At 63.0% G+C, this 27,691-nt stretch overlaps 4 protein-coding genes across 4 annotated transcripts; all 4 read right to left on the reverse strand.

Moving 5' to 3' along the window:
• Positions 1-1,973: 1,973 nt before the first annotated feature.
• Positions 1,974-3,048, reverse strand: LOC148106647 (melanoma-associated antigen 4-like). Its single transcript, XM_087860591.1, has one exon. The coding sequence runs from the start codon at positions 3,033-3,035 to the stop codon at positions 2,037-2,039; it is 999 nt and encodes a 332-aa protein (XP_087716717.1). The 5' UTR covers positions 3,036-3,048; the 3' UTR covers positions 1,974-2,036.
• A 5,733-nt stretch (positions 3,049-8,781) lies between these two features.
• On the reverse strand, positions 8,782-10,110 carry LOC148106648 (melanoma-associated antigen 4-like). Its single transcript, XM_087860595.1, has one exon. The coding sequence runs from the start codon at positions 10,095-10,097 to the stop codon at positions 9,099-9,101; it is 999 nt and encodes a 332-aa protein (XP_087716721.1). The 5' UTR covers positions 10,098-10,110; the 3' UTR covers positions 8,782-9,098.
• A 5,744-nt stretch (positions 10,111-15,854) lies between these two features.
• On the reverse strand, positions 15,855-17,185 carry LOC148106649 (melanoma-associated antigen 4-like). Its single transcript, XM_087860596.1, has one exon. The coding sequence runs from the start codon at positions 17,170-17,172 to the stop codon at positions 16,174-16,176; it is 999 nt and encodes a 332-aa protein (XP_087716722.1). The 5' UTR covers positions 17,173-17,185; the 3' UTR covers positions 15,855-16,173.
• Positions 17,186-22,687: 5,502 nt separating this feature from the next.
• Positions 22,688-24,016, reverse strand: LOC148106650 (melanoma-associated antigen 4-like). Its single transcript, XM_087860589.1, has one exon. It carries the CDS (start codon positions 24,001-24,003, stop codon positions 23,005-23,007), a length of 999 nt encoding a protein of 332 aa, XP_087716715.1. The 5' UTR covers positions 24,004-24,016; the 3' UTR covers positions 22,688-23,004.
• Between the last annotated feature and the right edge of the window lie 3,675 nt (positions 24,017-27,691).

Raw genomic sequence — 27,691 nt, forward strand, 5'->3', positions numbered from 1 at the left:
CTGTATCCTCACCACGACGCCCAGTAGGACCTGGGTACTCCCCTTGCCCACCTGAGGGAGTCCCTGGTCCTTCCACCAAGGCCCCCATTCTCTCGGGAGACCTGGATGCACCAGTCCCGCCCCATCGGCCATGTGTCCCTATCCCTCCCAGGGGCCTTCCCGGTCTGACCCTGGGGCCCGACCGCGCTGAGGTCCCCTCTGTCCCCGGCTTCTATGTCCGTGGGTCCTGCCCCCGATCCGTCCCCACGCGGTCCCTACCTGGACTCCCTGGGCCTGCCTCTGCCCCTGCCCCTTCCCGACCTGGCATCCTTCCGCTCTGACCAAGGTCCTAAGCTCCCTCAGACCTCCGAGGTGCATTTCACCAGACGCCCTCTGTGGCCACCCTCCCTAGGGACCCCCAGGGCCCGGCCGCGCCAGGAACCCAGTGCCTGGACCGAAGCGGGGGAGGGTGGGCCGCACAGTTCTCCCTCAGGTCCCACCACCCGCTCCAGGGAGGGCCTGGGCCCGTCCCTCTGGGGACCTGTGGCCTCTGTCCTGGGCCCCGGCGGGAGGGGCGCAGCCGGACGACGCTGCCCCTGCCCGCGGTCTTTCGGGGCTACCGGCAGGGGCCACCTGGCTCCTGGGCGCCCCACCCCCACCCCCACCCCCAGTGTGCTCCCTCACGGGTGGGTCTACCTGCACGCCTCGCCTCAGCTGACCAAGATCCCGCCTCCCTCACGCGGAGGTCGTCGCCGCTCTCAGAGCTCTGAGGCGGAAGTCGGAGCTCGTCACTTCCGGACCCCTTAGGAAGGGGTCCCCTAGGGCCGCCAGCACGTCGGGCGGCGATGGGTTCCGGCGAGGGGGTAGGTGGGGGAGGAGAGGGGAACGGGCAGGGCCGGGGTCCCCCGGTCCTCCCTGGTCTCCTTACCTGGACTCAGGCAGGCAGGGTTGGAGCCTGTCCGCCTCACAACCAGTCTCGCACCCACCCCACCACTTCCTTAACAGGGAGGCAGAGAGTGGAGTCTGGCTACTGTCACCACGCAGGTTCCTGGTGACCAGCTGCACAGAAGCCATCACGGCGCCCCTCTGGTCTCCCCAGACACCCAGGCCGGGCCAGGGGCATTTGCACTGCAGTGCTCGCCCCGGGAGCCACACCCCGTCACCCTGCTTCCCCTTCTTCTGCAGGGCTCAGGGCACCCCTCCCCACCTTCCTGCCAACACTGCGGCTGCTGGACACAGTCCCCTATGCCTGGGACGTGTCCTGCTTCTCCTGGTGTCCTCACTGCTCACCCACAGTGCCTTCCAGAGAGCAGAGCTCAGCCACTGGCTGGCAATCAAGGCGAGCAGGGCTCCCTCTGCGCTGACAGGAGGTTTCTCCTCCTTTCTTGAAGAACCAAGCCAATGCAGGAGCGCACATCTGCGTGTGCCTTTAGCATTTGCACAGTGACAGACAGCAAAGCATCAGAAGCAAGAACCAACAAACTTTCCCTTTTATTTCTCTATTTCCTGACCCCATCACTTCACTCTTCCTTTTTTCACCTTTTCAACCCATCCTTAGACCAATGCCCTGTGATTTTGGTCCAGAGCCCAAAGAAGGAGGCAAGGGGTCCCACCTGGTTTCCAGGACATGACAAAACTCTTAACTCTTGAACTGGGTAAGGACAAATGCTGTGTGTGTGTGGGGGGGGGGGGGGCGGATGTCACTCACACACTCAGCCGCCGAAGCGGATGAAACCTTCTATGCCTAGGAACCCCACTGGAGAGCTTCCTCGAGGACACCAAGCTCTGCATGTGGGAGTCATCACAGAGAACAGCCCCCTCCCATCCCCCCCACGGAGGCTCCTTGCCCAGCTTTCTTCTCCCAACCCTCCTTGGCCCTGCACTCCTTAGAAAGCCCAGGGCTGCGTCTTCACACACACACACACACACACACACACACACACACACACACAGTAACAGGAAAGAACCAGCAAGTAGCCTCACTTCCCGCCCAGCATCCCGCAGGAGAATCTGTTGGCCCCACCAAAGCCTGGAAAGGGCCTGGCCACCCCTGGGGCTCAGGCCCCCTCTTCCTCATCGCTCACAGACTCTTCACACAGGGCCAGGGACGAAGGCTGCGGCCCGCGACTGACCCGCAGCAAATACTCCAGCACTTGGAACTTGCTGGTTTCAGCATAGGCCCTGGGACCCCACAGGAACTCGTAGCGGGCAGGGTCGCTGCCGGGCACCTGCCGGTACTCCACGTACCCTTCCTGCACCCAGACATTGGTGAGGAGCTCCCTGGGCTCCCCGTAGATGACGTGCTCCCTGCTGGCGTACACCCCCATGACCCCCAGCACTTCCCACACCTTCTCCTCCGGGGCACAGTCGCCCTCCAGGACGATCACCCCCAAGAGCACCACCAGGAGGCCGGTCTTGGGCATGCCCTGCTCACCGCTCGGCAGCCCACCGCAGGTGAGGCCCAGGACGGTGACCAGGACGTAGGAGTGGTCGCTGGGGTCCACCTCCTTCACATCCACGCCAAAGACCAGCCGCATGCACTCGGACGCTTGGCCGAAGATCACGGGGAAGGCGTCCTGGTAGTCGTTGCCGACCACCTCCAGCATCTCTGCCTGGCTGGTGCGCTGCTGGGTGAGATACTTGAGCACCAGGAACGCCACCAGGTCAGCAGCCTTCCCCTGGAGTGTGTCCTGGAGCAGGGGCTGGGCTTCCTCGGGCTCCTCCCAGCCGCTCGACCCCTCCTCATCTGGGCTGCTGGAGCCATGGTGGGGCTGGCCCCATGCAGTGGCTGCCAGGCCAGTGGGGGAGGGGCAGGCACTCTGAGGGCTCTGGGGAGCACTCGGGCCCCCAGCAGCAGACCCCTCCTCCGGAGGGCCCAGAAACAGGGCAGAGCAGGAGATGCGAGAGGGGCTGGACTGGGAGGAGGCAGAGGCTGAGGAGGAGGGACATGGGCCCCCCTCCTCCCCAGCCCCGGACAGCTGTGCCTCCACCAGGCTCTGGGCCGGGACTGGGTCTTCCTCCAGCTGCCAGAGCTCACTCCTCCGACCCAGGGACATGGCGCCTGTCGGGCTGAACCTGAAGACAGAGGTGGGATGGCTCCTCAGAGTCCAGCCGGCCTGCAGAGGCCTGAGGTCCCAGAGCTGACAGTGGGCTGCTTCCTGCTTAGGAGAGGATGGGAAGGGCAAGCCCCTGGGTCCTCACCTTGACCTGTGGCACTCCCCTGCGCCTCCCCTGCTCTGTGACCTTAGGGACTCCTGCCTCAGGCAGAGACCTCGACTCTGAGTTCTTGAAGCCCCTGGAGGAGAAAGGGAGGGGCACCTCAGGGTGCAGACAGGAGGGCTGGGTCGGACTCTGTGAGGTCCCCACCAGTCCAGGCTGGGTGGTCCCCTCCTTGGCCTCTCAAGAGGCGGCTATTTCCCCTGCCAGAGCCTGGGCCCCACCCAACGTGGGACTGAGGCCAAAGGATCACAGCAAGGCCACGCAGCCCTGAGACTCCACAGAAGGTAAGCTAGGAGGCCCACATCTGGCCACAACTGCCAAAGGTCCACAGGGCTTGTCACGGATGTCCAGGGATGGCCAGGCTCGGGGTTCCATCTGTGCTGGGATGGGTGTGCCTCTTGGTCGATACCTTGACCCCACGGAAGGCCTGGGAAAACTCTCACCCGCCCTGTGCTGAGGCCTCATCTCCGGAGGACGCCAGAGGGAAAAATCAATTAGCCCACCATTTCCTGTCTCCCCATGGCTGAGAGAAGTAGCAGGGCAAGCCTGGTCCCTAGGGATCCTGCTGTGGGAGGCATGCCCTCATTTCTCACCTCCATCCCCACCAGGGCCAGGGCCAGGGCCAAGGTCCCTGCCTCCCCCACTGACTAGAGTCCAGACCCTCAGGCCCAGGCCCAGGCCCTCCCCTCCCTGAGACCAGGGATCTGGAGAGGAGGAGGGGCTCAGCCCAACAGGCTCCACCCAGGGTTCCCAGGGTTCTCAGGTAGGGCCTGGCCAGATTTCTAGGCCATCTCCTCCTTTTCCTGAGGGGTGGGTTCGGACCCAGCCCCTCCTCTCTCAGGGGTCCCCACATGGATTCTTGGCAGTACCAGGGACTCCTGTGTGTCTCCCAGGAGGGCTTCCTCAGATGACCTGACTGAGACCTCTCCCAGCATGGTCCTCTCGTGCCTGAGAGCTGGGAGAGAAGGGTGCGGACGCAGCAATCCACGCCCTCCCCCTGCACCCCACCCAATTCACAAGGAGCTCAGATCGGGGGTTGGTCCCTCTGTCCAGGGGCAGGAGTCCACTCTTTGTCCCTAAGGTGCTCACGTTTACGTTCGGCAGGTGCTGGAACTATCCCTTCTCCTATCCTCAGCATGCATCCTGCAGAACAACGCCACCACCCCGCGGAGACCCAGGGGAGAAAGTGGGGTGCTTACTTTTCTTGACTCCCAGCCTGGCCTCGCAGGACTGGCCACCGGGGCAGGACTTCATTTGGGACCCCTGTGTCTGCGTGGGGGTCTGCTCAGTCCTCCCTCAGAGTCTTGGGGCTCCACCCTCTGCTGACCTGAGGCCACAATCCTCAGACCAAGGCTCTCACCTCCCTCAGACCCTGGGTGCAGAAGTCAAGAACACTTCAGATGTTCCCCCCAGCTTGGGGGACATCCAAGAAGGAGCCCACGGGCAACAAAATCACTGTCTGTTTTAGGCTCTAAGGTCCTCAACGCTCACCCTGCATCCCTCGGGACTGCCCTGTGCTGTCCCCAGTCCTTTCCCCTCTGACAGCCCCACGCATCCGTGAGATCCAAGGCCAAATGTGGGGGTGTGACAGCTGCCCTATGGCCTCCCGTCGGTGACTCTGTTCTGGGGTCCAGGGTCCACGCAGTTCTCCCTGAGGGTTCTCGCCTTGACTTCGGGAGGATTTGACCTTCCCTGCTGCTGACCCTGATCTGCCTCTTACCCGAACCCCCAGACGCTCTATGACCCGGATGTGGAAGTCTGGACATGCCACTTGTCCTCTTCCCGCTCAGGGGCTTCCCAGGCCTGATGCTGTTCTGGGGTTCAGGGTCGCTCATGTCCTCCCACCGGGTCCTCGCATCCAGTCCCATTAGCCCCTGCCCCTCGTTTTTTAAACCATGGCCCCCGCTTCTGTCAGACCTGGATGCGGACATCCTGACACACTGCCTGTGGACTTGGCACAAACACGCCTCACAGGGCTGACAGCAGGGGCAGGTTTCAGTGCGCTGTCCCTGTTCTGGAGTCCAGGTCCCTCCCTGAGTCCTCCCTCAGGGATCTTAGCTTGAGCCTCAGCACATCTTGTGTTCCTCTCTCTGCTGTCTCCAGGCCTGTTCCCTCAGACCAAAGCCCTCGCTGCCCTGAGAACCATGGGAAACGATCCTGGATGGCACATCAGGCAACAAAGGCCAGGGATTCCCTGAGATGGGTTCCTTCGGGTCACTTAGGCCTGTCCTCTATTGCCCACCTGCACTCCCTGGATGGCCAGTGCCTTCATCCCTGCATCTGAAGGCCGCTCCTTACAACAAGCTCTCAGTGTCTCTGGGACCCAGAGCCGAAGTCAGGACATGCCTCATGTCATGCTTGTCCCACTCAAGGGCCTCCCAGGACTGATTCCCTACTGGGCCCAGGGTCCCTCTGTCCTCCCTCTGGTCCTCACCTTGACTCCCGACAGAAGCTGGGCCCTCCCAGCCTTCCGACCTGAGGCCGTGCTCCTTACCGCATGCCTCCTGACTCCTGAGACCCAGAATCGGATCTGCAGGCTCGCTATGCATCCCCATGGCCCCCAGGGATCTTCCTGGACTGACACTATGGCCCCACCCCTGGGAGATCTCTGTCCTCCCTCAGAGTTCATAGCTTGACTCGGGTTACTGCCTAGGCCCTCTCCTCTGCACACCGGAGGGAGGCCCTGCTCCTTCCACCCAGGCCCCCAGGGTCTCTGACACTGGGGATGCAAAAGTCCTGACTCACCACCTCCAATCCCCCCTGCACGGACCTTCCCTCACTGCCTCTGTGCTGGGGTCCAGCGTCCTTCAGTCTTCCCTCTGCATCCTCAGCATGAAGCCCAGCAGGCCATGGGGTCTCCCCTCTGCCCACCTGAGCATTGGCTCCTTTCACCAGGTCCCCAGTCTCTCGGGAGACCCGGATGCACCAGTCCAGCCACACTGGCCTCGTTTCCCCATCGCGCCCAGGGGCCTTCCTGGACTGACACTAGGGCCTGACCTCTGTGAGTTCCCCTCTGTCCTCCCTCAGGGTTCATACCTTGACTCCCATAAGCGCCTGGGCCCTCGCCTCTAAAGACCTGAGATCTGCTCCTTACGACAGGCCCTTTATCACTCGGACACCCAGATGCAGAAGTCAAGACTCACCACGTTTTCCCATCCCGCACCAGGGGCCTTCATAGAAACCCTGTGCTAGGAACCAGGGTCTCTCAGTCCTCCCTCTGCATCCTCACATTGAAGCCCAGCAGGACCTGGGCCCTCCCCTCTGTCCACCGGATGGAAGACAGACTTCTTCCTCCGAGGCCCCCATTCTCTCAGGAGACCACGTTGCCGAAGTCCGGCCCCAGTGGCGGCGTGTTCCCATCCCGCCCGGTAGGCTCCCTAGACTGCCATCCTAGGCGGACTTCTGCCAGGGTCCCCTCTGTCCTCCATTATGGTTCATCCCTGGTCTCCTCTCGATTCGCGCCAGGACCCTCCCCTCTGCCCACCTGAGCTTTGGCTCCCTCCATCAGGCGTTTAATCTCTCAGAGACCCGTATGCGGAAGTCCAGACTCACCACGTGTTCCCATCCGCGCCCCCCCCCCCCGCGCATTGCCCCCGCCGCCGCCCGCCCATGTATCTTCTATGACTGACTCTGCTGGGGTCCAGCGACCTGCAGTCCTCCCTCTGCATCCTCACCACGATGCCCAGCAGGACCTGGGCCCTCCCTTCTGCCTACCTGAGCATCCGCTCCTTCCATCAGGCCTTTAGTCTCTCAGAGACCCGTATGTGGAACTCCTGACTCACCACGTGGACCCACCTTCCCCTCCCCCCCCCCCGGTGGACCTTCCCTGACTGCTGGTGTCTAGTGTCCCGCAGTCCTCCCTCTGTATCCTCACCACGACGCCCAGTAGGACCTGGGTCCTCCCCTTGCCCACCTGAGGGAGTCCCTGGTCCTTCCACCAAGGCCCCCAGTCTCTCCGGAGACCTGGATGCACCAGTCCCGCCCCATCGGCCATGTGTCCCTATCCCTCCCAGGGGCCTTCCGGTCTGACCCTGGGGCCCGACCGCGCTGAGGTCCCCTCTGTCCCCGGCTTCTATGTCCGTGGGTCCTGCCCCCGATCCGTCCCCACGCGGTCCCTACCTGGACTCCCTGGGCCTGCCTCTGCCCCTGCCCCTTCCCGACCTGGCATCCTTCCGCTCTGACCAAGGTCCTAAGCTCCCTCAGACCCCCGAGGTGCATTTCACCAGACGCCCTCTGTGGCCACCCTCCCTAGGGACCCCCAGGGCCCGGCCGCGCCAGGAACCCAGTGCCTGGACCGAAGCGGGGGAGGGTGGGCCGCACAGTTCTCCCTCAGGTCCCACCACCCGCTCCAGGGAGGGCCTGGGCCCGTCCCTCTGGGGACCTGTGGCCACTGTCCTGGGCCCCGGCGGGAGGGGTGCAGCCGGACGACGCTGCCCCTGCCCGCGGTTTCTCGGGGCTACCGGCAGGGGCCACCTGGCTCCTGGGCGCCCTACCCCCACCCCCACCCCCACCCCCAGTGTGCTCCCTCACGGGTGGGTCTACCTGCACGCCTCGCCTCAGCTGACCAAGATCCCGCCTCCCTCACGCGGAGGTCGTCGCCGCTCTCAGAGCTCTGAGGCGGAAGTCGGAGCTCGTCACTTCCGGACCCCTTAGGAAGGGGTCCCCTAGGGCCGCCAGCACGTCGGGCGGCGATGGGTTCCGGCGAGGGGGTAGGTGGGGGAGGAGAGGGGAACGGGCAGGGCCGGGGTCCCCCGGTCCTCCCTGGTCTCCTTACCTGGACTCAGGCAGGCAGGGTTGGAGCCTGTCCGCCTCACAACCAGTCTCGCACCCACCCCACCACTTCCTTAACAGGGAGGCAGAGAGTGGAGTCTGGCTACTGTCACCACGCAGGTTCCTGGTGACCAGCTGCACAGAAGCCATCACGGCGCCCCTCTGGTCTCCCCAGACACCCAGGCCGGGCCAGGGGCATTTGCACTGCAGTGCTCGCCCCGGGAGCCACACCCCGTCACCCTGCTTCCCCTTCTTCTGCAGGGCTCAGGGCACCCCTCCCCACCTTCCTGCCAACACTGCGGCTGCTGGACACAGTCCCCTATGCCTGGGACGTGTCCTGCTTCTCCTGGTGTCCTCACTGCTCACCCACAGTGCCTTCCAGAGAGCAGAGCTCAGCCACTGGCTGGCAATCAAGGCGAGCAGGGCTCCCTCTGCGCTGACAGGAGGTTTCTCCTCCTTTCTTGAAGAACCAAGCCAATGCAGGAGCGCACATCTGCGTGTGCCTTTAGCATTTGCACAGTGACAGACAGCAAAGCATCAGAAGCAAGAACCAACAAACTTTCCCTTTTATTTCTCTATTTCCTGACCCCATCACTTCACTCTTCCTTTTTTCACCTTTTCAACCCATCCTTAGACCGATGCCCTGTGATTTTGGTCCAGAGCCCAAAGAAGGAGGCAAGGGGTCCCACCTGGTTTCCAGGACATGACAAAACTCTTAACTCTTGAACTGGGTGAGGACAAATGCTGTGTGTGTGTGGGGGGGGGGGCGGATGTCACTCACACACTCAGCCGCCGAAGCGGATGAAACCTTCTATGCCTAGGAACCCCACTGGAGAGCTTCCTCGAGGACACCAAGCTCTGCATGTGGGAGTCATCACAGAGAACAGCCCCCTCCCATCCCCCCCAAGGAGGCTCCTTGCCCAGCTTTCTTCTCCCAACCCTCCTTGGCCCTGCACTCCTTAGAAAGCCCAGGGCTGCGTCTTCACACACACACACACACACACACACACACACACACACACACAGTAACAGGAAAGAACCAGCAAGCAGCCTCACTTCCCGCCCAGCATCCCGCAGGAGAATCTGTTGGCCCCACCAAAGCCTGGAAAGGGCCTGGCCACCCCTGGGGCTCAGGCCCCCTCTTCCTCATCGCTCACAGACTCTTCACACAGGGCCAGGGACGAAGGCTGCGGCCCGCGACTGACCCGCAGCAAATACTCCAGCACTTGGAACTTGCTGGTTTCAGCATAGGCCCTGGGACCCCACAGGAACTCGTAGCGGGCAGGGTCGCTGCCGGGCACCTGCCGGTACTCCACGTACCCTTCCTGCACCCAGACATTGGTGAGGAGCTCCCTGGGCTCCCCGTAGATGACGTGCTCCCTGCTGGCGTACACCCCCATGACCCCCAGCACTTCCCACACCTTCTCCTCCGGGGCACAGTCGCCCTCCAGGACGATCACCCCCAAGAGCACCACCAGGAGGCCGGTCTTGGGCATGCCCTGCTCACCGCTCGGCAGCCCACCGCAGGTGAGGCCCAGGACGGTGACCAGGACGTAGGAGTGGTCGCTGGGGTCCACCTCCTTCACATCCACGCCAAAGACCAGCCGCATGCACTCGGACGCTTGGCCGAAGATCACGGGGAAGGCGTCCTGGTAGTCGTTGCCGACCACCTCCAGCATCTCTGCCTGGCTGGTGCGCTGCTGGGTGAGATACTTGAGCACCAGGAACGCCACCAGGTCAGCAGCCTTCCCCTGGAGTGTGTCCTGGAGCAGGGGCTGGGCTTCCTCGGGCTCCTCCCAGCCGCTCGACCCCTCCTCATCTGGGCTGCTGGAGCCATGGTGGGGCTGGCCCCATGCAGTGGCTGCCAGGCCAGTGGGGGAGGGGCAGGCACTCTGAGGGCTCTGGGGAGCACTCGGGCCCCCAGCAGCAGACCCCTCCTCCGGAGGGCCCAGAAACAGGGCAGAGCAGGAGATGCGAGAGGGGCTGGACTGGGAGGAGGCAGAGGCTGAGGAGGAGGGACATGGGCCCCCCTCCTCCCCAGCCCCGGACAGCTGTGCCTCCACCAGGCTCTGGGCCGGGACTGGGTCTTCCTCCAGCTGCCAGAGCTCACTCCTCCGACCCAGGGACATGGCGCCTGTCGGGCTGAACCTGAAGACAGAGGTGGGATGGCTCCTCAGAGTCCAGCCGGCCTGCAGAGGCCTGAGGTCCCAGAGCTGACAGTGGGCTGCTTCCTGCTTAGGAGAGGATGGGAAGGGCAAGCCCCTGGGTCCTCACCTTGACCTGTGGCACTCCCCTGCGCCTCCCCTGCTCTGTGACCTTAGGGACTCCTGCCTCAGGCAGAGACCTCGACTCTGAGTTCTTGAAGCCCCTGGAGGAGAAAGGGAGGGGCACCTCAGGGTGCAGACAGGAGGGCTGGGTCGGACTCTGTGAGGTCCCCACCAGTCCAGGCTGGGTGGTCCCCTCCTTGGCCTCTCAAGAGGCGGCTATTTCCCCTGCCAGAGCCTGGGCCCCACCCAACGTGGGACTGAGGCCAAAGGATCACAGCAAGGCCACGCAGCCCTGAGACTCCACAGAAGGTAAGCTAGGAGGCCCACATCTGGCCACAACTGCCAAAGGTCCACAGGGCTTGTCACGGATGTCCAGGGATGGCCAGGCTCGGGGTTCCATCTGTGCTGGGATGGGTGTGCCTCTTGGTCGATACCTTGACCCCACGGAAGGCCTGGGAAAACTCTCACCCGCCCTGTGCTGAGGCCTCATCTCCGGAGGACGCCAGAGGGAAAAATCAATTAGCCCACCATTTCCTGTCTCCCCATGGCTGAGAGAAGTAGCAGGGCAAGCCTGGTCCCTAGGGATCCTGCTGTGGGAGGCATGCCCTCATTTCTCACCTCCATCCCCACCAGGGCCAGGGCCAGGGCCAAGGTCCCTGCCTCCCCCACTGACTAGAGTCCAGACCCTCAGGCCCAGGCCCAGGCCCTCCCCTCCCTGAGACCAGGGATCTGGAGAGGAGGAGGGGCTCAGCCCAACAGGCTCCACCCAGGGTTCCCAGGGTTCTCAGGTAGGGCCTGGCCAGATTTCTAGGCCATCTCCTCCTTTTCCTGAGGGGTGGGTTCGGACCCAGCCCCTCCTCTCTCAGGGGTCCCCACATGGATTCTTGGCAGTACCAGGGACTCCTGTGTGTCTCCCAGGAGGGCTTCCTCAGATGACCTGACTGAGACCTCTCCCAGCATGGTCCTCTCGTGCCTGAGAGCTGGGAGAGAAGGGTGCGGATGCAGCAATCCACGCCCTCCCCCTGCACCCCACCCAATTCACAAGGAGCTCAGATCGGGGGTTGGTCCCTCTGTCCAGGGGCAGGAGTCCACTCTTTGTCCCTAAGGTGCTCACGTTTACGTTCGGCAGGTGCTGGAACTATCCCTTCTCCTATCCTCAGCATGCATCCTGCAGAACAACGCCACCACCCCGCGGAGACCCAGGGGAGAAAGTGGGGTGCTTACTTTTCTTGACTCCCAGCCTGGCCTCGCAGGACTGGCCACCGGGGCAGGACTTCATTTGGGACCCCTGTGTCTGCGTGGGGGTCTGCTCAGTCCTCCCTCAGAGTCTTGGGGCTCCACCCTCTGCTGACCTGAGGCCACAATCCTCAGACCAAGGCTCTCACCTCCCTCAGACCCTGGGTGCAGAAGTCAAGAACACTTCAGATGTTCCCCCCAGCTTGGGGGACATCCAAGAAGGAGCCCACGGGCAACAAAATCACTGTCTGTTTTAGGCTCTAAGGTCCTCAACGCTCACCCTGCATCCCTCGGGACTGCCCTGTGCTGTCCCCAGTCCTTTCCCCTCTGACATCCCCACGCATCCGCATCCGTGAGATCCAAGGCCAAATGTGGGGGTGCGACAGCTGCCCTATGGCCTCCCGTCGGTGACTCTGTTCTGGGGTCCAGGGTCCACGCAGTTCTCCCTGAGGGTTCTCGCCTTGACTTCGGGAGGATTTGACCTTCCCTGCTGCTGACCCTGATCTGCCTCTTACCCGAACCCCCAGACGCTCTATGACCCGGATGTGGAAGTCTGGACATGCCACTTGTCCTCTTCCCGCTCAGGGGCTTCCCAGGCCTGATGCTGTTCTGGGGTTCAGGGTCGCTCATGTCCTCCCACCGGGTCCTCGCATCCAGTCCCATTAGCCCCTGCCCCTCGTTTTTTAAACCATGGCCCCCGCTTCTGTCAGACCTGGATGCGGACGTCCTGACACACTGCCTGTGGACTTGGCACAAACACGCCTCACAGGGCTGACAGCAGGGGCAGGTTTCAGTGCGCTGTCCCTGTTCTGGAGTCCAGGTCCCTCCCTGAGTCCTCCCTCAGGGATCTTAGCTTGAGCCTCAGCACATCTTGTGTTCCTCTCTCTGCTGTCTCCAGGCCTGTTCCCTCAGACCAAAGCCCTCGCTGCCCTGAGAACCATGGGAAACGATCCTGGATGGCACATCAGGCAACAAAGGCCAGGGATTCCCTGAGATGGGTTCCTTCGGGTCACTTAGGCCTGTCCTCTATTGCCCACCTGCACTCCCTGGATGGCCAGTGCCTTCATCCCTGCATCTGAAGGCCGCTCCTTACAACAAGCTCTCAGTGTCTCTGGGACCCAGAGCCGAAGTCAGGACACGCCTCATGTCATGCTTGTCCCACTCAAGGGCCTCCCAGGACTGATTCCCTACTGGGCCCAGGGTCCCTCTGTCCTCCCTCTGGTCCTCACCTTGACTCCCGACAGAAGCTGGGCCCTCCCAGCCTTCCGACCTGAGGCCGTGCTCCTTACCGCACGCCTCCTGACTCCTGAGACCCAGAATCGGATCTGCAGGCTCGCTATGCATCCCCATGGCCCCCAGGGATCTTCCTGGACTGACACTATGGCCCCACCCCTGGGAGATCTCCTCTGTCCTCCCTCAGAGTTCATAGCTTGACTCGGGTTACTGCCTAGGCCCTCTCCTCTGCACACCGGAGGGAGGCCCTGCTCCTTCCACCCAGGCCCCCAGGGTCTCTGACACTGGGGATGCAAAAGTCCTGACTCACCACCTCCAATCCCCCCTGCACGGACCTTCCCTCACTGCCTCTGTGCTGGGGTCCAGCGTCCTTCAGTCTTCCCTCTGCATCCTCAGCATGAAGCCCAGCAGGCCATGGGGTCTCCCCTCTGCCCACCTGAGCATTGGCTCCTTTCACCAGGTCCCCAGTCTCTCGGGAGACCCGGATGCACCAGTCCAGCCACACTGGCCTCGTTTCCCCATCGCGCCCAGGGGCCTTCCTGGACTGACACTAGGGCCTGACCTCTGTGAGTTCCCCTCTGTCCTCCCTCAGGGTTCATACCTTGACGCCCATAAGCGCCTGGGCCCTCGCCTCTAAAGACCTGAGATCTGCTCCTTACCACAGGCCCTTTATCACTCGGACACCCAGATGCAGAAGTCAAGACTCACCACGTGTTCCCATCCCGCACCAGGGGCCTTCATAGAAACCCTGTGCTAGGAACCAGGGTCTCTCAGTCCTCCCTCTGCATCCTCACATTGAAGAGCAGCAGGACCTAGGCCCTCCCCTCTGTCCACCGGATGGAAGACAGACTTCTTCCTCCGAGGCCCCCATTCTCTCAGGAGACCACGTTGCCGAAGTCCGGCCCCAGTGGCGGCGTGTTCCCATCCCGCCCGGTAGGCTCCCTAGACTGCCATCCTAGGCGGACTTCTGCCAGGGTCCCCTCTGTCCTCCGTTATGGTTCATCCCTGGTCTCCTCTCGATTCGCGCCAGGACCCTCCCCTCTGCCCACCTGAGCTTTGGCTCCCTCCATCAGGCGTTTAATCTCTCAGAGACCCGTATGCGGAAGTCCAGACTCACCACGTGTTCCCATCCGCGCCCCCCCCCCCCCCCGCGCATTGCCCCCGCCCCCGCCCGCCCATGTATCTTCTATGACTGACTCTGCTGGGGTCCAGAGACCTGCAGTCCTCCCTCTGCATCCTCACCACGATGCCCAGCAGGACCTGGGCCCTCCCTTCTGCCTACCTGAGCATCCGCTCCTTCCATCAGGCCTTTAGTCTCTCAGATACCCGTATGTGGAACTCCTGACTCACCACGTGGATCCACCTTCCCCTCCCCCCCCCCCGGTGGACCTTCCCTGACTGCTGGTGTCTAGTGTCCGGCAGTCCTCCCTCTGTATCCTCACCACGACGCCCAGTAGGACCTGGGTCCTCCCCTTGCCCACCTGAGGGAGTCCCTGGTCCTTCCACCAAGGCCCCCAGTCTCTCGGGAGACCTGGATGCACCAGCCCCGCCCCATCGGCCATGTGTCCCTATCCCTCCCAGGGGCCTTCCCGGTCTGACCCTGGGGCCCGACCGCGCTGAGGTCCCCTCTGTCCCCGGCTTCTATGTCCGTGGGTCCTGCCCCCGATCCGTCCCCACGCGGTCCCTACCTGGACTCCCTGGGCCTGCCTCTGCCCCTGCCCCTTCCCGACCTGGCATCCTTCCGCTCTGACCAAGGTCCTAAGCTCCCTCAGACCCCCGAGGTGCATTTCACCAGACGCCCTCTGTGGCCACCCTCCCTAGGGACCCCCAGGGCCCGGCCGCGCCAGGAACCCAGTGCCTGGACCGAAGCGGGGGAGGGTGGGCCGCACAGTTCTCCCTCAGGTCCCACCACCCGCTCCAGGGAGGGCCTGGGCCCGTCCCTCTGGGGACCTGTGGCCACTGTCCTGGGCCCCGGCGGGAGGGGTGCAGCCGGACGACGCTGCCCCTGCCCGCGGTCTCTCGGGGCTACCGGCAGGGGCCACCTGGCTCCTGGGCGCCCTACCCCCACCCCCACACCCACCCCCAGTGTGCTCCCTCACGGGTGGGTCTACCTGCACGCCTCGCCTCAGCTGACCAAGATCCCGCCTCCCTCACGCGGAGGTCGTCGCCGCTCTCAGAGCTCTGAGGCGGAAGTCGGAGCTCGTCACTTCCGGACCCCTTAGGAAGGGGTCCCCTAGGGCCGCCAGCACGTCGGGCGGCGATGGGTTCCGGCGAGGGGGTAGGTGGGGGAGGCGAGGGGAACGGGCAGGGCCGGGGTCCCCCGGTCCTCCCTGGTCTCCTTACCTGGACTCAGGCAGGCAGGGTTGGAGCCTGTCCGCCTCACAACCAGTCTCGCACCCACCCCACCACTTCCTTAACAGGGAGGCAGAGAGTGGAGTCTGGCTACTGTCACCACGCAGGTTCCTGGTGACCAGCTGCACAGAAGCCATCACGGCGCCCCTCTGGTCTCCCCAGACACCCAGGCCGGGCCAGGGGCATTTGCACTGCAGTGCTCGCCCCGGGAGCCACACCCCGTCACCCTGCTTCCCCTTCTTCTGCAGGGCTCAGGGCACCCCTCCCCACCTTCCTGCCAACACTGCGGCTGCTGGACACAGTCCCCTATGCCTGGGACGTGTCCTGCTTCTCCTGGTGTCCTCACTGCTCACCCACAGTGCCTTCCAGAGAGCAGAGCTCAGCCACTGGCTGGCAATCAAGGCGAGCAGGGCTCCCTCTGCGCTGACAGGAGGTTTCTCCTCCTTTCTTGAAGAACCAAGCCAATGCAGGAGCGCACATCTGCGTGTGCCTTTAGCATTTGCACAGTGACAGACAGCAAAGCATCAGAAGCAAGAACCAACAAACTTTCCCTTTTATTTCTCTATTTCCTGACCCCATCACTTCACTCTTCCTTTTTTCACCTTTTCAACCCATCCTTAGACCAATGCCCTGTGATTTTGGTCCAGAGCCCAAAGAAGGAGGCAAGGGGTCCCACCTGGTTTCCAGGACATGACAAAACTCTTAACTCTTGAACTGGGTGAGGACAAATGCTGTGTGTGTGGGGGGGGGGGCGGATGTCACTCACACACTCAGCCGCCGAAGCGGATGAAACCTTCTATGCCTAGGAACCCCACTGGAGAGCTTCCTCGAGGACACCAAGCTCTGCATGTGGGAGTCATCACAGAGAACAGCCCCCTCCCATCCCCCCCAAGGAGGCTCCTTGCCCAGCTTTCTTCTCCCAACCCTCCTTGGCCCTGCACTCCTTAGAAAGCCCAGGGCTGCGTCTTCACACACACACACACACACACACACACACACACACACACACACAGTAACAGGAAAGAACCAGCAAGCAGCCTCACTTCCCGCCCAGCATCCCGCAGGAGAATCTGTTGGCCCCACCAAAGCCTGGAAAGGGCCTGGCCACCCCTGGGGCTCAGGCCCCCTCTTCCTCATCGCTCACAGACTCTTCACACAGGGCCAGGGACGAAGGCTGCGGCCCGCGACTGACCCGCAGCAAATACTCCAGCACTTGGAACTTGCTGGTTTCAGCATAGGCCCTGGGACCCCACAGGAACTCGTAGCGGGCAGGGTCGCTGCCGGGCACCTGCCGGTACTCCACGTACCCTTCCTGCACCCAGACATTGGTGAGGAGCTCCCTGGGCTCCCCGTAGATGACGTGCTCCCTGCTGGCGTACACCCCCATGACCCCCAGCACTTCCCACACCTTCTCCTCCGGGGCACAGTCGCCCTCCAGGACGATCACCCCCAAGAGCACCACCAGGAGGCCGGTCTTGGGCATGCCCTGCTCACCGCTCGGCAGCCCACCGCAGGTGAGGCCCAGGACGGTGACCAGGACGTAGGAGTGGTCGCTGGGGTCCACCTCCTTCACATCCACGCCAAAGACCAGCCGCATGCACTCGGACGCTTGGCCGAAGATCACGGGGAAGGCGTCCTGGTAGTCGTTGCCGACCACCTCCAGCATCTCTGCCTGGCTGGTGCGCTGCTGGGTGAGATACTTGAGCACCAGGAACGCCACCAGGTCAGCAGCCTTCCCCTGGAGTGTGTCCTGGAGCAGGGGCTGGGCTTCCTCGGGCTCCTCCCAGCCGCTCGACCCCTCCTCATCTGGGCTGCTGGAGCCATGGTGGGGCTGGCCCCATGCAGTGGCTGCCAGGCCAGTGGGGGAGGGGCAGGCACTCTGAGGGCTCTGGGGAGCACTCGGGCCCCCAGCAGCAGACCCCTCCTCCGGAGGGCCCAGAAACAGGGCAGAGCAGGAGATGCGAGAGGGGCTGGACTGGGAGGAGGCAGAGGCTGAGGAGGAGGGACATGGGCCCCCCTCCTCCCCAGCCCCGGACAGCTGTGCCTCCACCAGGCTCTGGGCCGGGACTGGGTCTTCCTCCAGCTGCCAGAGCTCACTCCTCCGACCCAGGGACATGGCGCCTGTCGGGCTGAACCTGAAGACAGAGGTGGGATGGCTCCTCAGAGTCCAGCCGGCCTGCAGAGGCCTGAGGTCCCAGAGCTGACAGTGGGCTGCTTCCTGCTTAGGAGAGGATGGGAAGGGCAAGCCCCTGGGTCCTCACCTTGACCTGTGGCACTCCCCTGCGCCTCCCCTGCTCTGTGACCTTAGGGACTCCTGCCTCAGGCAGAGACCTCGACTCTGAGTTCTTGAAGCCCCTGGAGGAGAAAGGGAGGGGCACCTCAGGGTGCAGACAGGAGGGCTGGGTCGGACTCTGTGAGGTCCCCACCAGTCCAGGCTGGGTGGTCCCCTCCTTGGCCTCTCAAGAGGCGGCTATTTCCCCTGCCAGAGCCTGGGCCCCACCCAACGTGGGACTGAGGCCAAAGGATCACAGCAAGGCCACGCAGCCCTGAGACTCCACAGAAGGTAAGCTAGGAGGCCCACATCTGGCCACAACTGCCAAAGGTCCACAGGGCTTGTCACGGATGTCCAGGGATGGCCAGGCTCGGGGTTCCATCTGTGCTGGGATGGGTGTGCCTCTTGGTCGATACCTTGACCCCACGGAAGGCCTGGGAAAACTCTCACCCGCCCTGTGCTGAGGCCTCATCTCCGGAGGACGCCAGAGGGAAAAATCAATTAGCCCACCATTTCCTGTCTCCCCATGGCTGAGAGAAGTAGCAGGGCAAGCCTGGTCCCTAGGGATCCTGCTGTGGGAGGCATGCCCTCATTTCTCACCTCCATCCCCACCAGGGCCAGGGCCAGGGCCAAGGTCCCTGCCTCCCCCACTGACTAGAGTCCAGACCCTCAGGCCCAGGCCCAGGCCCTCCCCTCCCTGAGACCAGGGATCTGGAGAGGAGGAGGGGCTCAGCCCAACAGGCTCCACCCAGGGTTCCCAGGGTTCTCAGGTAGGGCCTGGCCAGATTTCTAGGCCATCTCCTCCTTTTCCTGAGGGGTGGGTTCGGACCCAGCCCCTCCTCTCTCAGGGGTCCCCACATGGATTCTTGGCAGTACCAGGGACTCCTGTGTGTCTCCCAGGAGGGCTTCCTCAGATGACCTGACTGAGACCTCTCCCAGCATGGTCCTCTCGTGCCTGAGAGCTGGGAGAGAAGGGTGCGGACGCAGCAATCCACGCCCTCCCCCTGCACCCCACCCAATTCACAAGGAGCTCAGATCGGGGGTTGGTCCCTCTGTCCAGGGGCAGGAGTCCACTCTTTGTCCCTAAGGTGCTCACGTTTACTTTCGGCAGGTGCTGGAACTATCCCTTCTCCTATCCTCAGCATGCATCCTGCAGAACAACGCCACCACCCCGCGGAGACCCAGGGGAGAAAGTGGGGTGCTTACTTTTCTTGACTCCCAGCCTGGCCTCGCAGGACTGGCCACCGGGGCAGGACTTCATTTGGGACCCCTGTGTCTGCGTGGGGGTCTGCTCAGTCCTCCCTCAGAGTCTTGGGGCTCCACCCTCTGCTGACCTGAGGCCACAATCCTCAGACCAAGGCTCTCACCTCCCTCAGACCCTGGGTGCAGAAGTCAAGAACACTTCAGATGTTCCCCCCAGCTTGGGGGACATCCAAGAAGGAGCCCACGGGCAACAAAATCACTGTCTGTTTTAGGCTCTAAGGTCCTCAACGCTCACCCTGCATCCCTCGGGGACTGCCCTGTGCTGTCCCCAGTCCTTTCCCCTCTGACAGCCCCACGCATCCGTGAGATCCAAGGCCAAATGTGGGGGTGCGACAGCTGCCCTATGGCCTCCCGTCGGTGACTCTGTTCTGGGGTCCAGGGTCCACGCAGTTCTCCCTGAGGGTTCTCGCCTTGACTTCGGGAGGATTTGACCTTCCCTGCTGCTGACCCTGATCTGCCTCTTACCCGAACCCCCAGACGCTCTATGACCCGGATGTGGAAGTCTGGACATGCCACTTGTCCTCTTCCCGCTCAGGGGCTTCCCAGGCCTGATGCTGTTCTGGGGTTCAGGGTCGCTCATGTCCTCCCACCGGGTCCTCGCATCCAGTCCCATTAGCCCCTGCCCCTCGTTTTTTAAACCATGGCCCCCGCTTCTGTCAGACCTGGATGCGGACGTCCTGACACACTGCCTGTGGACTTGGCACAAACACGCCTCACAGGGCTGACAGCAGGGGCAGGTTTCAGTGCGCTGTCCCTGTTCTGGAGTCCAGGTCCCTCCCTGAGTCCTCCCTCAGGGATCTTAGCTTGAGCCTCAGCACATCTTGTGTTCCTCTCTCTGCTGTCTCCAGGCCTGTTCCCTCAGACCAAAGCCCTCGCTGCCCTGAGAACCATGGGAAACGATCCTGGATGGCACATCAGGCAACAAAGGCCAGGGATTCCCTGAGATGGGTTCCTTCGGGTCACTTCGGCTTGTCCTCTATTGCCCACCTGCACTCCCTGGATGGCCAGTGCCTTCATCCCTGCATCTGAAGGCCGCTCCTTACAACAAGCTCTCAGTGTCTCTGGGACCCAGAGCCGAAGTCAGGACACGCCTCATGTCATGCTTGTCCCACTCAAGGGCCTCCCAGGACTGATTCCCTACTGGGCCCAGGGTCCCTCTGTCCTCCCTCTGGTCCTCACCTTGACTCCCGACAGAAGCTGGGCCCTCCCAGCCTTCCGACCTGAGGCCGTGCTCCTTACCGCACGCCTCCTGACTCCTGAGACCCAGAATCGGATCTGCAGGCTCGCTATGCATCCCCATGGCCCCCAGGGATCTTCCTGGACTGACACTATGGCCCCACCCCTGGGAGATCTCCTCTGTCCTCCCTCAGAGTTCATAGCTTGACTCGGGTTACTGCCTAGGCCCTCTCCTCTGCACACCGGAGGGAGGCCCTGCTCCTTCCACCCAGGCCCCCAGGGTCTCTGACACTGGGGATGCAAAAGTCCTGACTCACCACCTCCAATCCCCCCTGCACGGACCTTCCCTCACTGCCTCTGTGCTGGGGTCCAGCGTCCTTCAGTCTTCCCTCTGCATCCTCAGCATGAAGCCCAGCAGGCCATGGGGTCTCCCCTCTGCCCACCTGAGCATTGGCTCCTTTCACCAGGTCCCCAGTCTCTCGGGAGACCCGGATGCACCAGTCCAGCCACACTGGCCTCGTTTCCCCATCGCGCCCAGGGGCCTTCCTGGACTGACACTAGGGCCTGACCTCTGTGAGTTCCCCTCTGTCCTCCCTCAGGGTTCATACCTTGACGCCCATAAGCGCCTGGGCCCTCGCCTCTAAAGACCTGAGATCTGCTCCTTACGACAGGCCCTTTATCACTCGGACACCCAGATGCAGAAGTCAAGACTCACCACGTGTTCCCATCCCGCACCAGGGGCCTTCATAGAAACCCTGTGCTAGGAACCAGGGTCTCTCAGTCCTCCCTCTGCATCCTCACATTGAAGAGCAGCAGGACCTGGGCCCTCCCCTCTGTCCACCGGATGGAAGACAGACTTCTTCCTCCGAGGCCCCCATTCTCTCAGGAGACCACGTTGCCGAAGTCCGGCCCCAGTGGCGGCGTGTTCCCATCCCGCCCGGTAGGCTCCCTAGACTGCCATCCTAGGCGGACTTCTGCCAGGGTCCCCTCTGTCCTCCGTTATGGTTCATCCCTGGTCTCCTCTCGATTCGCGCCAGGACCCTCCCCTCTGCCCACCTGAGCTTTGGCTCCCTCCATCAGGCGTTTAATCTCTCAGAGACCCGTATGTGGAATCCTGACTCACCACGTGGACCCACCTTCCCCTCCCCCCCCCCGTGGACCTTCCCTGACTGCTGGTGTCTAGTGTCCCGCAGTCCTCCCTCTGTATCCTCACCACGACGCCCAGTAGGACCTGGGTACTCCCCTTGCCCACCTGAGGGAGTCCCTGGTCCTTCCACCAAGGCCCCCAGTCTCTCGGGAGACCTGGATGCACCAGTCCCGCCCCATCGGCCATGTGTCCCTATCCCTCCCAGGGGCCTTCCCGGTCTGACCCTGGGGCCCGACCGCGCTGAGGTCCCCTCTGTCCCCGGCTTCTATGTCCGTGGGTCCTGCCCCCGATCCGTCCCCACGCGGTCCCTACCTGGACTCCCTGGGCCTGCCTCTGCCCCTGCCCCTTCCCGACCTGGCATCCTTCCGCTCTGACCAAGGTCCTAAGCTCCCTCAGACCCCCGAGGTGCATTTCACCAGACGCCCTCTGTGGCCACCCTCCCTAGGGACCCCCAGGGCCCGGCCGCGCCAGGAACCCAGTGCCTGGACCGAAGCGGGGGAGGGTGGGCCGCACAGTTCTCCCTCAGGTCCCACCACCCGCTCCAGGGAGGGCCTGGGCCCGTCCCTCTGGGGACCTGTGGCCACTGTCCTGGGCCCCGGCGGGAGGGGCGCAGCCGGACGACGCTGCCCCTGCCCGCGGTCTCTCGGGGCTACCGGCAGGGGCCACCTGGCTCCTGGGCACCCCAACCCACCCCCACCCCCACCCCCAGTGTGCTCCCTCACGGGTGGGTCTACCTGCACGCCTCGCCTCAGCTGACCAAGATCCCGCCTCCCTCACGCGGAGGTCGTCGCCGCTCTCAGAGCTCTGAGGCGGAAGTCGGAGCTCGTCACTTCCGGACCCCTTAGGAAGGGGTCCCCTAGGGCCGCCAGCACGTCGGGCGGCGATGGGTTCCGGCGAGGGGGTAGGTGGGGGAGGAGAGGGGAACGGGCAGGGCCGGGGTCCCCCGGTCCTCCCTGGTCTCCTTACCTGGACTCAGGCAGGCAGGGTTGGAGCCTGTCCGCCTCACAACCAGTCTCGCACCCACCCCACCACTTCCTTAACAGGGAGGCAGAGAGTGGAGTCTGGCTACTGTCACCACGCAGGTTCCTGGTGACCAGCTGCACAGAAGCCATCACGGCGCCCCTCTGGTCTCCCCAGACACCCAGGCCGGGCCAGGGGCATTTGCACTGCAGTGCTCGCCCCGGGAGCCACACCCCGTCACCCTGCTTCCCCTTCTTCTGCAGGGCTCAGGGCACCCCTCCCCACCTTCCTGCCAACACTGCGGCTGCTGGACACAGTCCCCTATGCCTGGGACGTGTCCTGCTTCTCCTGGTGTCCTCACTGCTCACCCACAGTGCCTTCCAGAGAGCAGAGCTCAGCCACTGGCTGGCAATCAAGGCGAGCAGGGCTCCCTCTGCGCTGACAGGAGGTTTCTCCTCCTTTCTTGAAGAACCAAGCCAATGCAGGAGCGCACATCTGCGTGTGCCTTTAGCATTTGCACAGTGACAGACAGCAAAGCATCAGAAGCAAGAACCAACAAACTTTCCCTTTTATTTCTCTATTTCCTGACCCCATCACTTCACTCTTCCTTTTTTCACCTTTTCAACCCATCCTTAGACCGATGCCCTGTGATTTTGGTCCAGAGCCCAAAGAAGGAGGCAAGGGGTCCCACCTGGTTTCCAGGACATGACAAAACTCTTAACTCTTGAACTGGGTGAGGACAAATGCTGTGTGTGTGGGGGGGGGGGCGGATGTCACTCACACACTCAGCCGCCGAAGCGGATGAAACCTTCTATGCCTAGGAACCCCACTGGAGAGCTTCCTCGAGGACACCAAGCTCTGCATGTGGGAGTCATCACAGAGAACAGCCCCCTCCCATCCCCCCCAAGGAGGCTCCTTGCCCAGCTTTCTTCTCCCAACCCTCCTTGGCCCTGCACTCCTTAGAAAGCCCAGGGCTGCGTCTTCACACACACACACACACACACACACACACACACACACACACAGTAACAGGAAAGAACCAGCAAGCAGCCTCACTTCCCGCCCAGCATCCCGCAGGAGAATCTGTTGGCCCCACCAAAGCCTGGAAAGGGCCTGGCCACCCCTGGGGCTCAGGCCCCCTCTTCCTCATCGCTCACAGACTCTTCACACAGGGCCAGGGACGAAGGCTGCTGCCCGCGACTGACCCGCAGCAAATACTCCAGCACTTGGAACTTGCTGGTTTCAGCATAGGCCCTGGGACCCCACAGGAACTCGTAGCGGGCAGGGTCGCTGCCGGGCACCTGCCGGTACTCCACGTACCCTTCCTGCACCCAGACATTGGTGAGGAGCTCCCTGGGCTCCCCGTAGATGACGTGCTCCCTGCTGGCGTACACCCCCATGACCCCCAGCACTTCCCACACCTTCTCCTCCGGGGCACAGTCGCCCTCCAGGACGATCACCCCCAAGAGCACCACCAGGAGGCCGGTCTTGGGCATGCCCTGCTCACCGCTCGGCAGCCCACCGCAGGTGAGGCCCAGGACGGTGACCAGGACGTAGGAGTGGTCGCTGGGGTCCACCTCCTTCACATCCACGCCAAAGACCAGCCGCATGCACTCGGACGCTTGGCCGAAGATCACGGGGAAGGCGTCCTGGTAGTCGTTGCCGACCACCTCCAGCATCTCTGCCTGGCTGGTGCGCTGCTGGGTGAGATACTTGAGCACCAGGAACGCCACCAGGTCAGCAGCCTTCCCCTGGAGTGTGTCCTGGAGCAGGGGCTGGGCTTCCTCGGGCTCCTCCCAGCCGCTCGACCCCTCCTCATCTGGGCTGCTGGAGCCATGGTGGGGCTGGCCCCATGCAGTGGCTGCCAGGCCAGTGGGGGAGGGGCAGGCACTCTGAGGGCTCTGGGGAGCACTCGGGCCCCCAGCAGCAGACCCCTCCTCCGGAGGGCCCAGAAACAGGGCAGAGCAGGAGATGCGAGAGGGGCTGGACTGGGAGGAGGCAGAGGCTGAGGAGGAGGGACATGGGCCCCCCTCCTCCCCAGCCCCGGACAGCTGTGCCTCCACCAGGCTCTGGGCCGGGACTGGGTCTTCCTCCAGCTGCCAGAGCTCACTCCTCCGACCCAGGGACATGGCGCCTGTCGGGCTGAACCTGAAGACAGAGGTGGGATGGCTCCTCAGAGTCCAGCCGGCCTGCAGAGGCCTGAGGTCCCAGAGCTGACAGTGGGCTGCTTCCTGCTTAGGAGAGGATGGGAAGGGCAAGCCCCTGGGTCCTCACCTTGACCTGTGGCACTCCCCTGCGCCTCCCCTGCTCTGTGACCTTAGGGACTCCTGCCTCAGGCAGAGACCTCGACTCTGAGTTCTTGAAGCCCCTGGAGGAGAAAGGGAGGGGCACCTCAGGGTGCAGACAGGAGGGCTGGGTCGGACTCTGTGAGGTCCCCACCAGTCCAGGCTGGGTGGTCCCCTCCTTGGCCTCTCAAGAGGCGGCTATTTCCCCTGCCAGAGCCTGGGCCCCACCCAACGTGGGACTGAGGCCAAAGGATCACAGCAAGGCCACGCAGCCCTGAGACTCCACAGAAGGTAAGCTAGGAGGCCCACATCTGGCCACAACTGCCAAAGGTCCACAGGGCTTGTCACGGATGTCCAGGGATGGCCAGGCTCGGGGTTCCATCTGTGCTGGGATGGGTGTGCCTCTTGGTCGATACCTTGACCCCACGGAAGGCCTGGGAAAACTCTCACCCGCCCTGTGCTGAGGCCTCATCTCCAGAGGACGCCAGAGGGAAAAATCAATTAGCCCACCATTTCCTGTCTCCCCATGGCTGAGAGAAGTAGCAGGGCAAGCCTGGTCCCTAGGGATCCTGCTGTGGGAGGCATGCCCTCATTTCTCACCTCCATCCCCACCAGGGCCAGGGCCAGGGCCAAGGTCCCTGCCTCCCCCACTGACTAGAGTCCAGACCCTCAGGCCCAGGCCCAGGCCCTCCCCTCCCTGAGACCAGGGATCTGGAGAGGAGGAGGGGCTCAGCCCAACAGGCTCCACCCAGGGTTCCCAGGGTTCTCAGGTAGGGCCTGGCCAGATTTCTAGGCCATCTCCTCCTTTTCCTGAGGGGTGGGTTCGGACCCAGCCCCTCCTCTCTCAGGGGTCCCCACATGGATTCTTGGCAGTACCAGGGACTCCTGTGTGTCTCCCAGGAGGGCTTCCTCAGATGACCTGACTGAGACCTCTCCCAGCATGGTCCTCTCGTGCCTGAGAGCTGGGAGAGAAGGGTGCGGACGCAGCAATCCACGCCCTCCCCCTGCACCCCACCCAATTCACAAGGAGCTCAGATCGGGGGTTGGTCCCTCTGTCCAGGGGCAGGAGTCCACTCTTTGTCCCTAAGGTGCTCACGTTTACGTTCGGCAGGTGCTGGAACTATCCCTTCTCCTATCCTCAGCATGCATCCTGCAGAACAACGCCACCACCCCGCGGAGACCCAGGGGAGAAAGTGGGGTGCTTACTTTTCTTGACTCCCAGCCTGGCCTCGCAGGACTGGCCACCGGGGCAGGACTTCATTTGGGACCCCTGTGTCTGCGTGGGGGTCTGCTCAGTCCTCCCTCAGAGTCTTGGGGCTCCACCCTCTGCTGACCTGAGGCCACAATCCTCAGACCAAGGCTCTCACCTCCCTCAGACCCTGGGTGCAGAAGTCAAGAACACTTCAGATGTTCCCCCCAGCTTGGGGGACATCCAAGAAGGAGCCCACGGGCAACAAAATCACTGTCTGTTTTAGGCTCTAAGGTCCTCAACGCTCACCCTGCATCCCTCGGGGACTGCCCTGTGCTGTCCCCAGTCCTTTCCCCTCTGACAGCCCCACGCATCCGTGAGATCCAAGGCCAAATGTGGGGGTGCGACAGCTGCCCTATGGCCTCCCGTCGGTGACTCTGTTCTGGGGTCCAGGGTCCACGCAGTTCTCCCTGAGGGTTCTCGCCTTGACTTCGGGAGGATTTGACCTTCCCTGCTGCTGACCCTGATCTGCCTCTTACCCGAACCCCCAGACGCTCTATGACCCGGATGTGGAAGTCTGGACATGCCACTTGTCCTCTTCCCGCTCAGGGGCTTCCCAGGCCTGATGCTGTTCTGGGGTTCAGGGTCGCTCATGTCCTCCCACCGGGTCCTCGCATCCAGTCCCATTAGCCCCTGCCCCTCGTTTTTTAAACCATGGCCCCCGCTTCTGTCAGACCTGGATGCGGACGTCCTGACACACTGCCTGTGGACTTGGCACAAACACGCCTCACAGGGCTGACAGCAGGGGCAGGTTTCAGTGCGCTGTCCCTGTTCTGGAGTCCAGGTCCCTCCCTGAGTCCTCCCTCAGGGATCTTAGCTTGAGCCTCAGCACATCTTGTGTTCCTCTCTCTGCTGTCTCCAGGCCTGTTCCCTCAGACCAAAGCCCTCGCTGCCCTGAGAACCATGGGAAACGATCCTGGATGGCACATCAGGCAACAAAGGCCAGGGATTCCCTGAGATGGGTTCCTTCGGGTCACTTAGGCCTGTCCTCTATTGCCCACCTGCACTCCCTGGATGGCCAGTGCCTTCATCCCTGCATCTGAAGGCCGCTCCTTACAACAAGCTCTCAGTGTCTCTGGGACCCAGAGCCGAAGTCAGGACATGCCTCATGTCATGCTTGTCCCACTCAAGGGCCTCCCAGGACTGATTCCCTACTGGGCCCAGGGTCCCTCTGTCCTCCCTCTGGTCCTCACCTTGACTCCCAACAGAAGCTGGGCCCTCCCAGCCTTCCGACCTGAGGCCGTGCTCCTTACCGCACGCCTCCTGACTCCTGAGACCCAGAATCGGATCTGCAGGCTCGCTATGCATCCCCATGGCCCCCAGGGATCTTCCTGGACTGACACTATGGCCCCACCCCTGGGAGATCTCCTCTGTCCTCCCTCAGAGTTCATAGCTTGACTCGGGTTACTGCCTAGGCCCTCTCCTCTGCACACCGGAGGGAGGCCCTGCTCCTTCCACCCAGGCCCCCAGGGTCTCTGACACTGGGGATGCAAAAGTCCTGACTCACCACCTCCAATCCCCCCTGCACGGACCTTCCCTCACTGCCTCTGTGCTGGGGTCCAGCGTCCTTCAGTCTTCCCTCTGCATCCTCAGCATGAAGCCCAGCAGGCCATGGGGTCTCCCCTCTGCCCACCTGAGCATTGGCTCCTTTCACCAGGTCCCCAGTCTCTCGGGAGACCCGGATGCACCAGTCCAGCCACACTGGCCTCGTTTCCCCATCGCGCCCAGGGGCCTTCCTGGACTGACACTAGGGCCTGACCTCTGTGAGTTCCCCTCTGTCCTCCCTCAGGGTTCATACCTTGACGCCCATAAGCGCCTGGGCCCTCGCCTCTAAAGACCTGAGATCTGCTCCTTACGACAGGCCCTTTATCACTCGGACACCCAGATGCAGAAGTCAAGACTCACCACGTGTTCCCATCCCGCACCAGGGGCCTTCATAGAAACCCTGTGCTAGGAACCAGGGTCTCTCAGTCCTCCCTCTGCATCCTCACATTGAAGAGCAGCAGGACCTAGGCCCTCCCCTCTGTCCACCGGATGGAAGACAGACTTCTTCCTCCGAGGCCCCCATTCTCTCAGGAGACCACGTTGCCAAAGTCCGGCCCCAGTGGCGGCGTGTTCCCATCCCGCCCGGTAGGCTCCCTAGACTGCCATCCTAGGCGGACTTCTGCCAGGGTCCCCTCTGTCCTCCGTTATGGTTCATCCCTGGTCTCCTCTCGATTCGCGCCAGGACCCTCCCCTCTGCCCACCTGAGCTTTGGCTCCCTCCATCAGGCGTTTAATCTCT

The sequence above is a fragment of the Ursus americanus genome, unplaced genomic scaffold, assembly GCF_024610735.1.
Source record: "Ursus americanus isolate L20-20 unplaced genomic scaffold, mUrsAme1.1.p SCAF_168, whole genome shotgun sequence".
NCBI classification, from domain to species: Eukaryota; Metazoa; Chordata; class Mammalia; order Carnivora; family Ursidae; genus Ursus; species Ursus americanus.

Bases quoted from the DNA above. Each gene is read 5' to 3' on its own strand.
- LOC148106647 (XM_087860591.1), bottom strand. From the start codon at position 3,035: ATGTCCCTGGGTCGGAGGAGTGAGCTCTGGCAGCTGGAGGAAGACCCA.
- LOC148106648 (XM_087860595.1), bottom strand. From the start codon at position 10,097: ATGTCCCTGGGTCGGAGGAGTGAGCTCTGGCAGCTGGAGGAAGACCCA.
- LOC148106649 (XM_087860596.1), bottom strand. From the start codon at position 17,172: ATGTCCCTGGGTCGGAGGAGTGAGCTCTGGCAGCTGGAGGAAGACCCA.
- LOC148106650 (XM_087860589.1), bottom strand. From the start codon at position 24,003: ATGTCCCTGGGTCGGAGGAGTGAGCTCTGGCAGCTGGAGGAAGACCCA.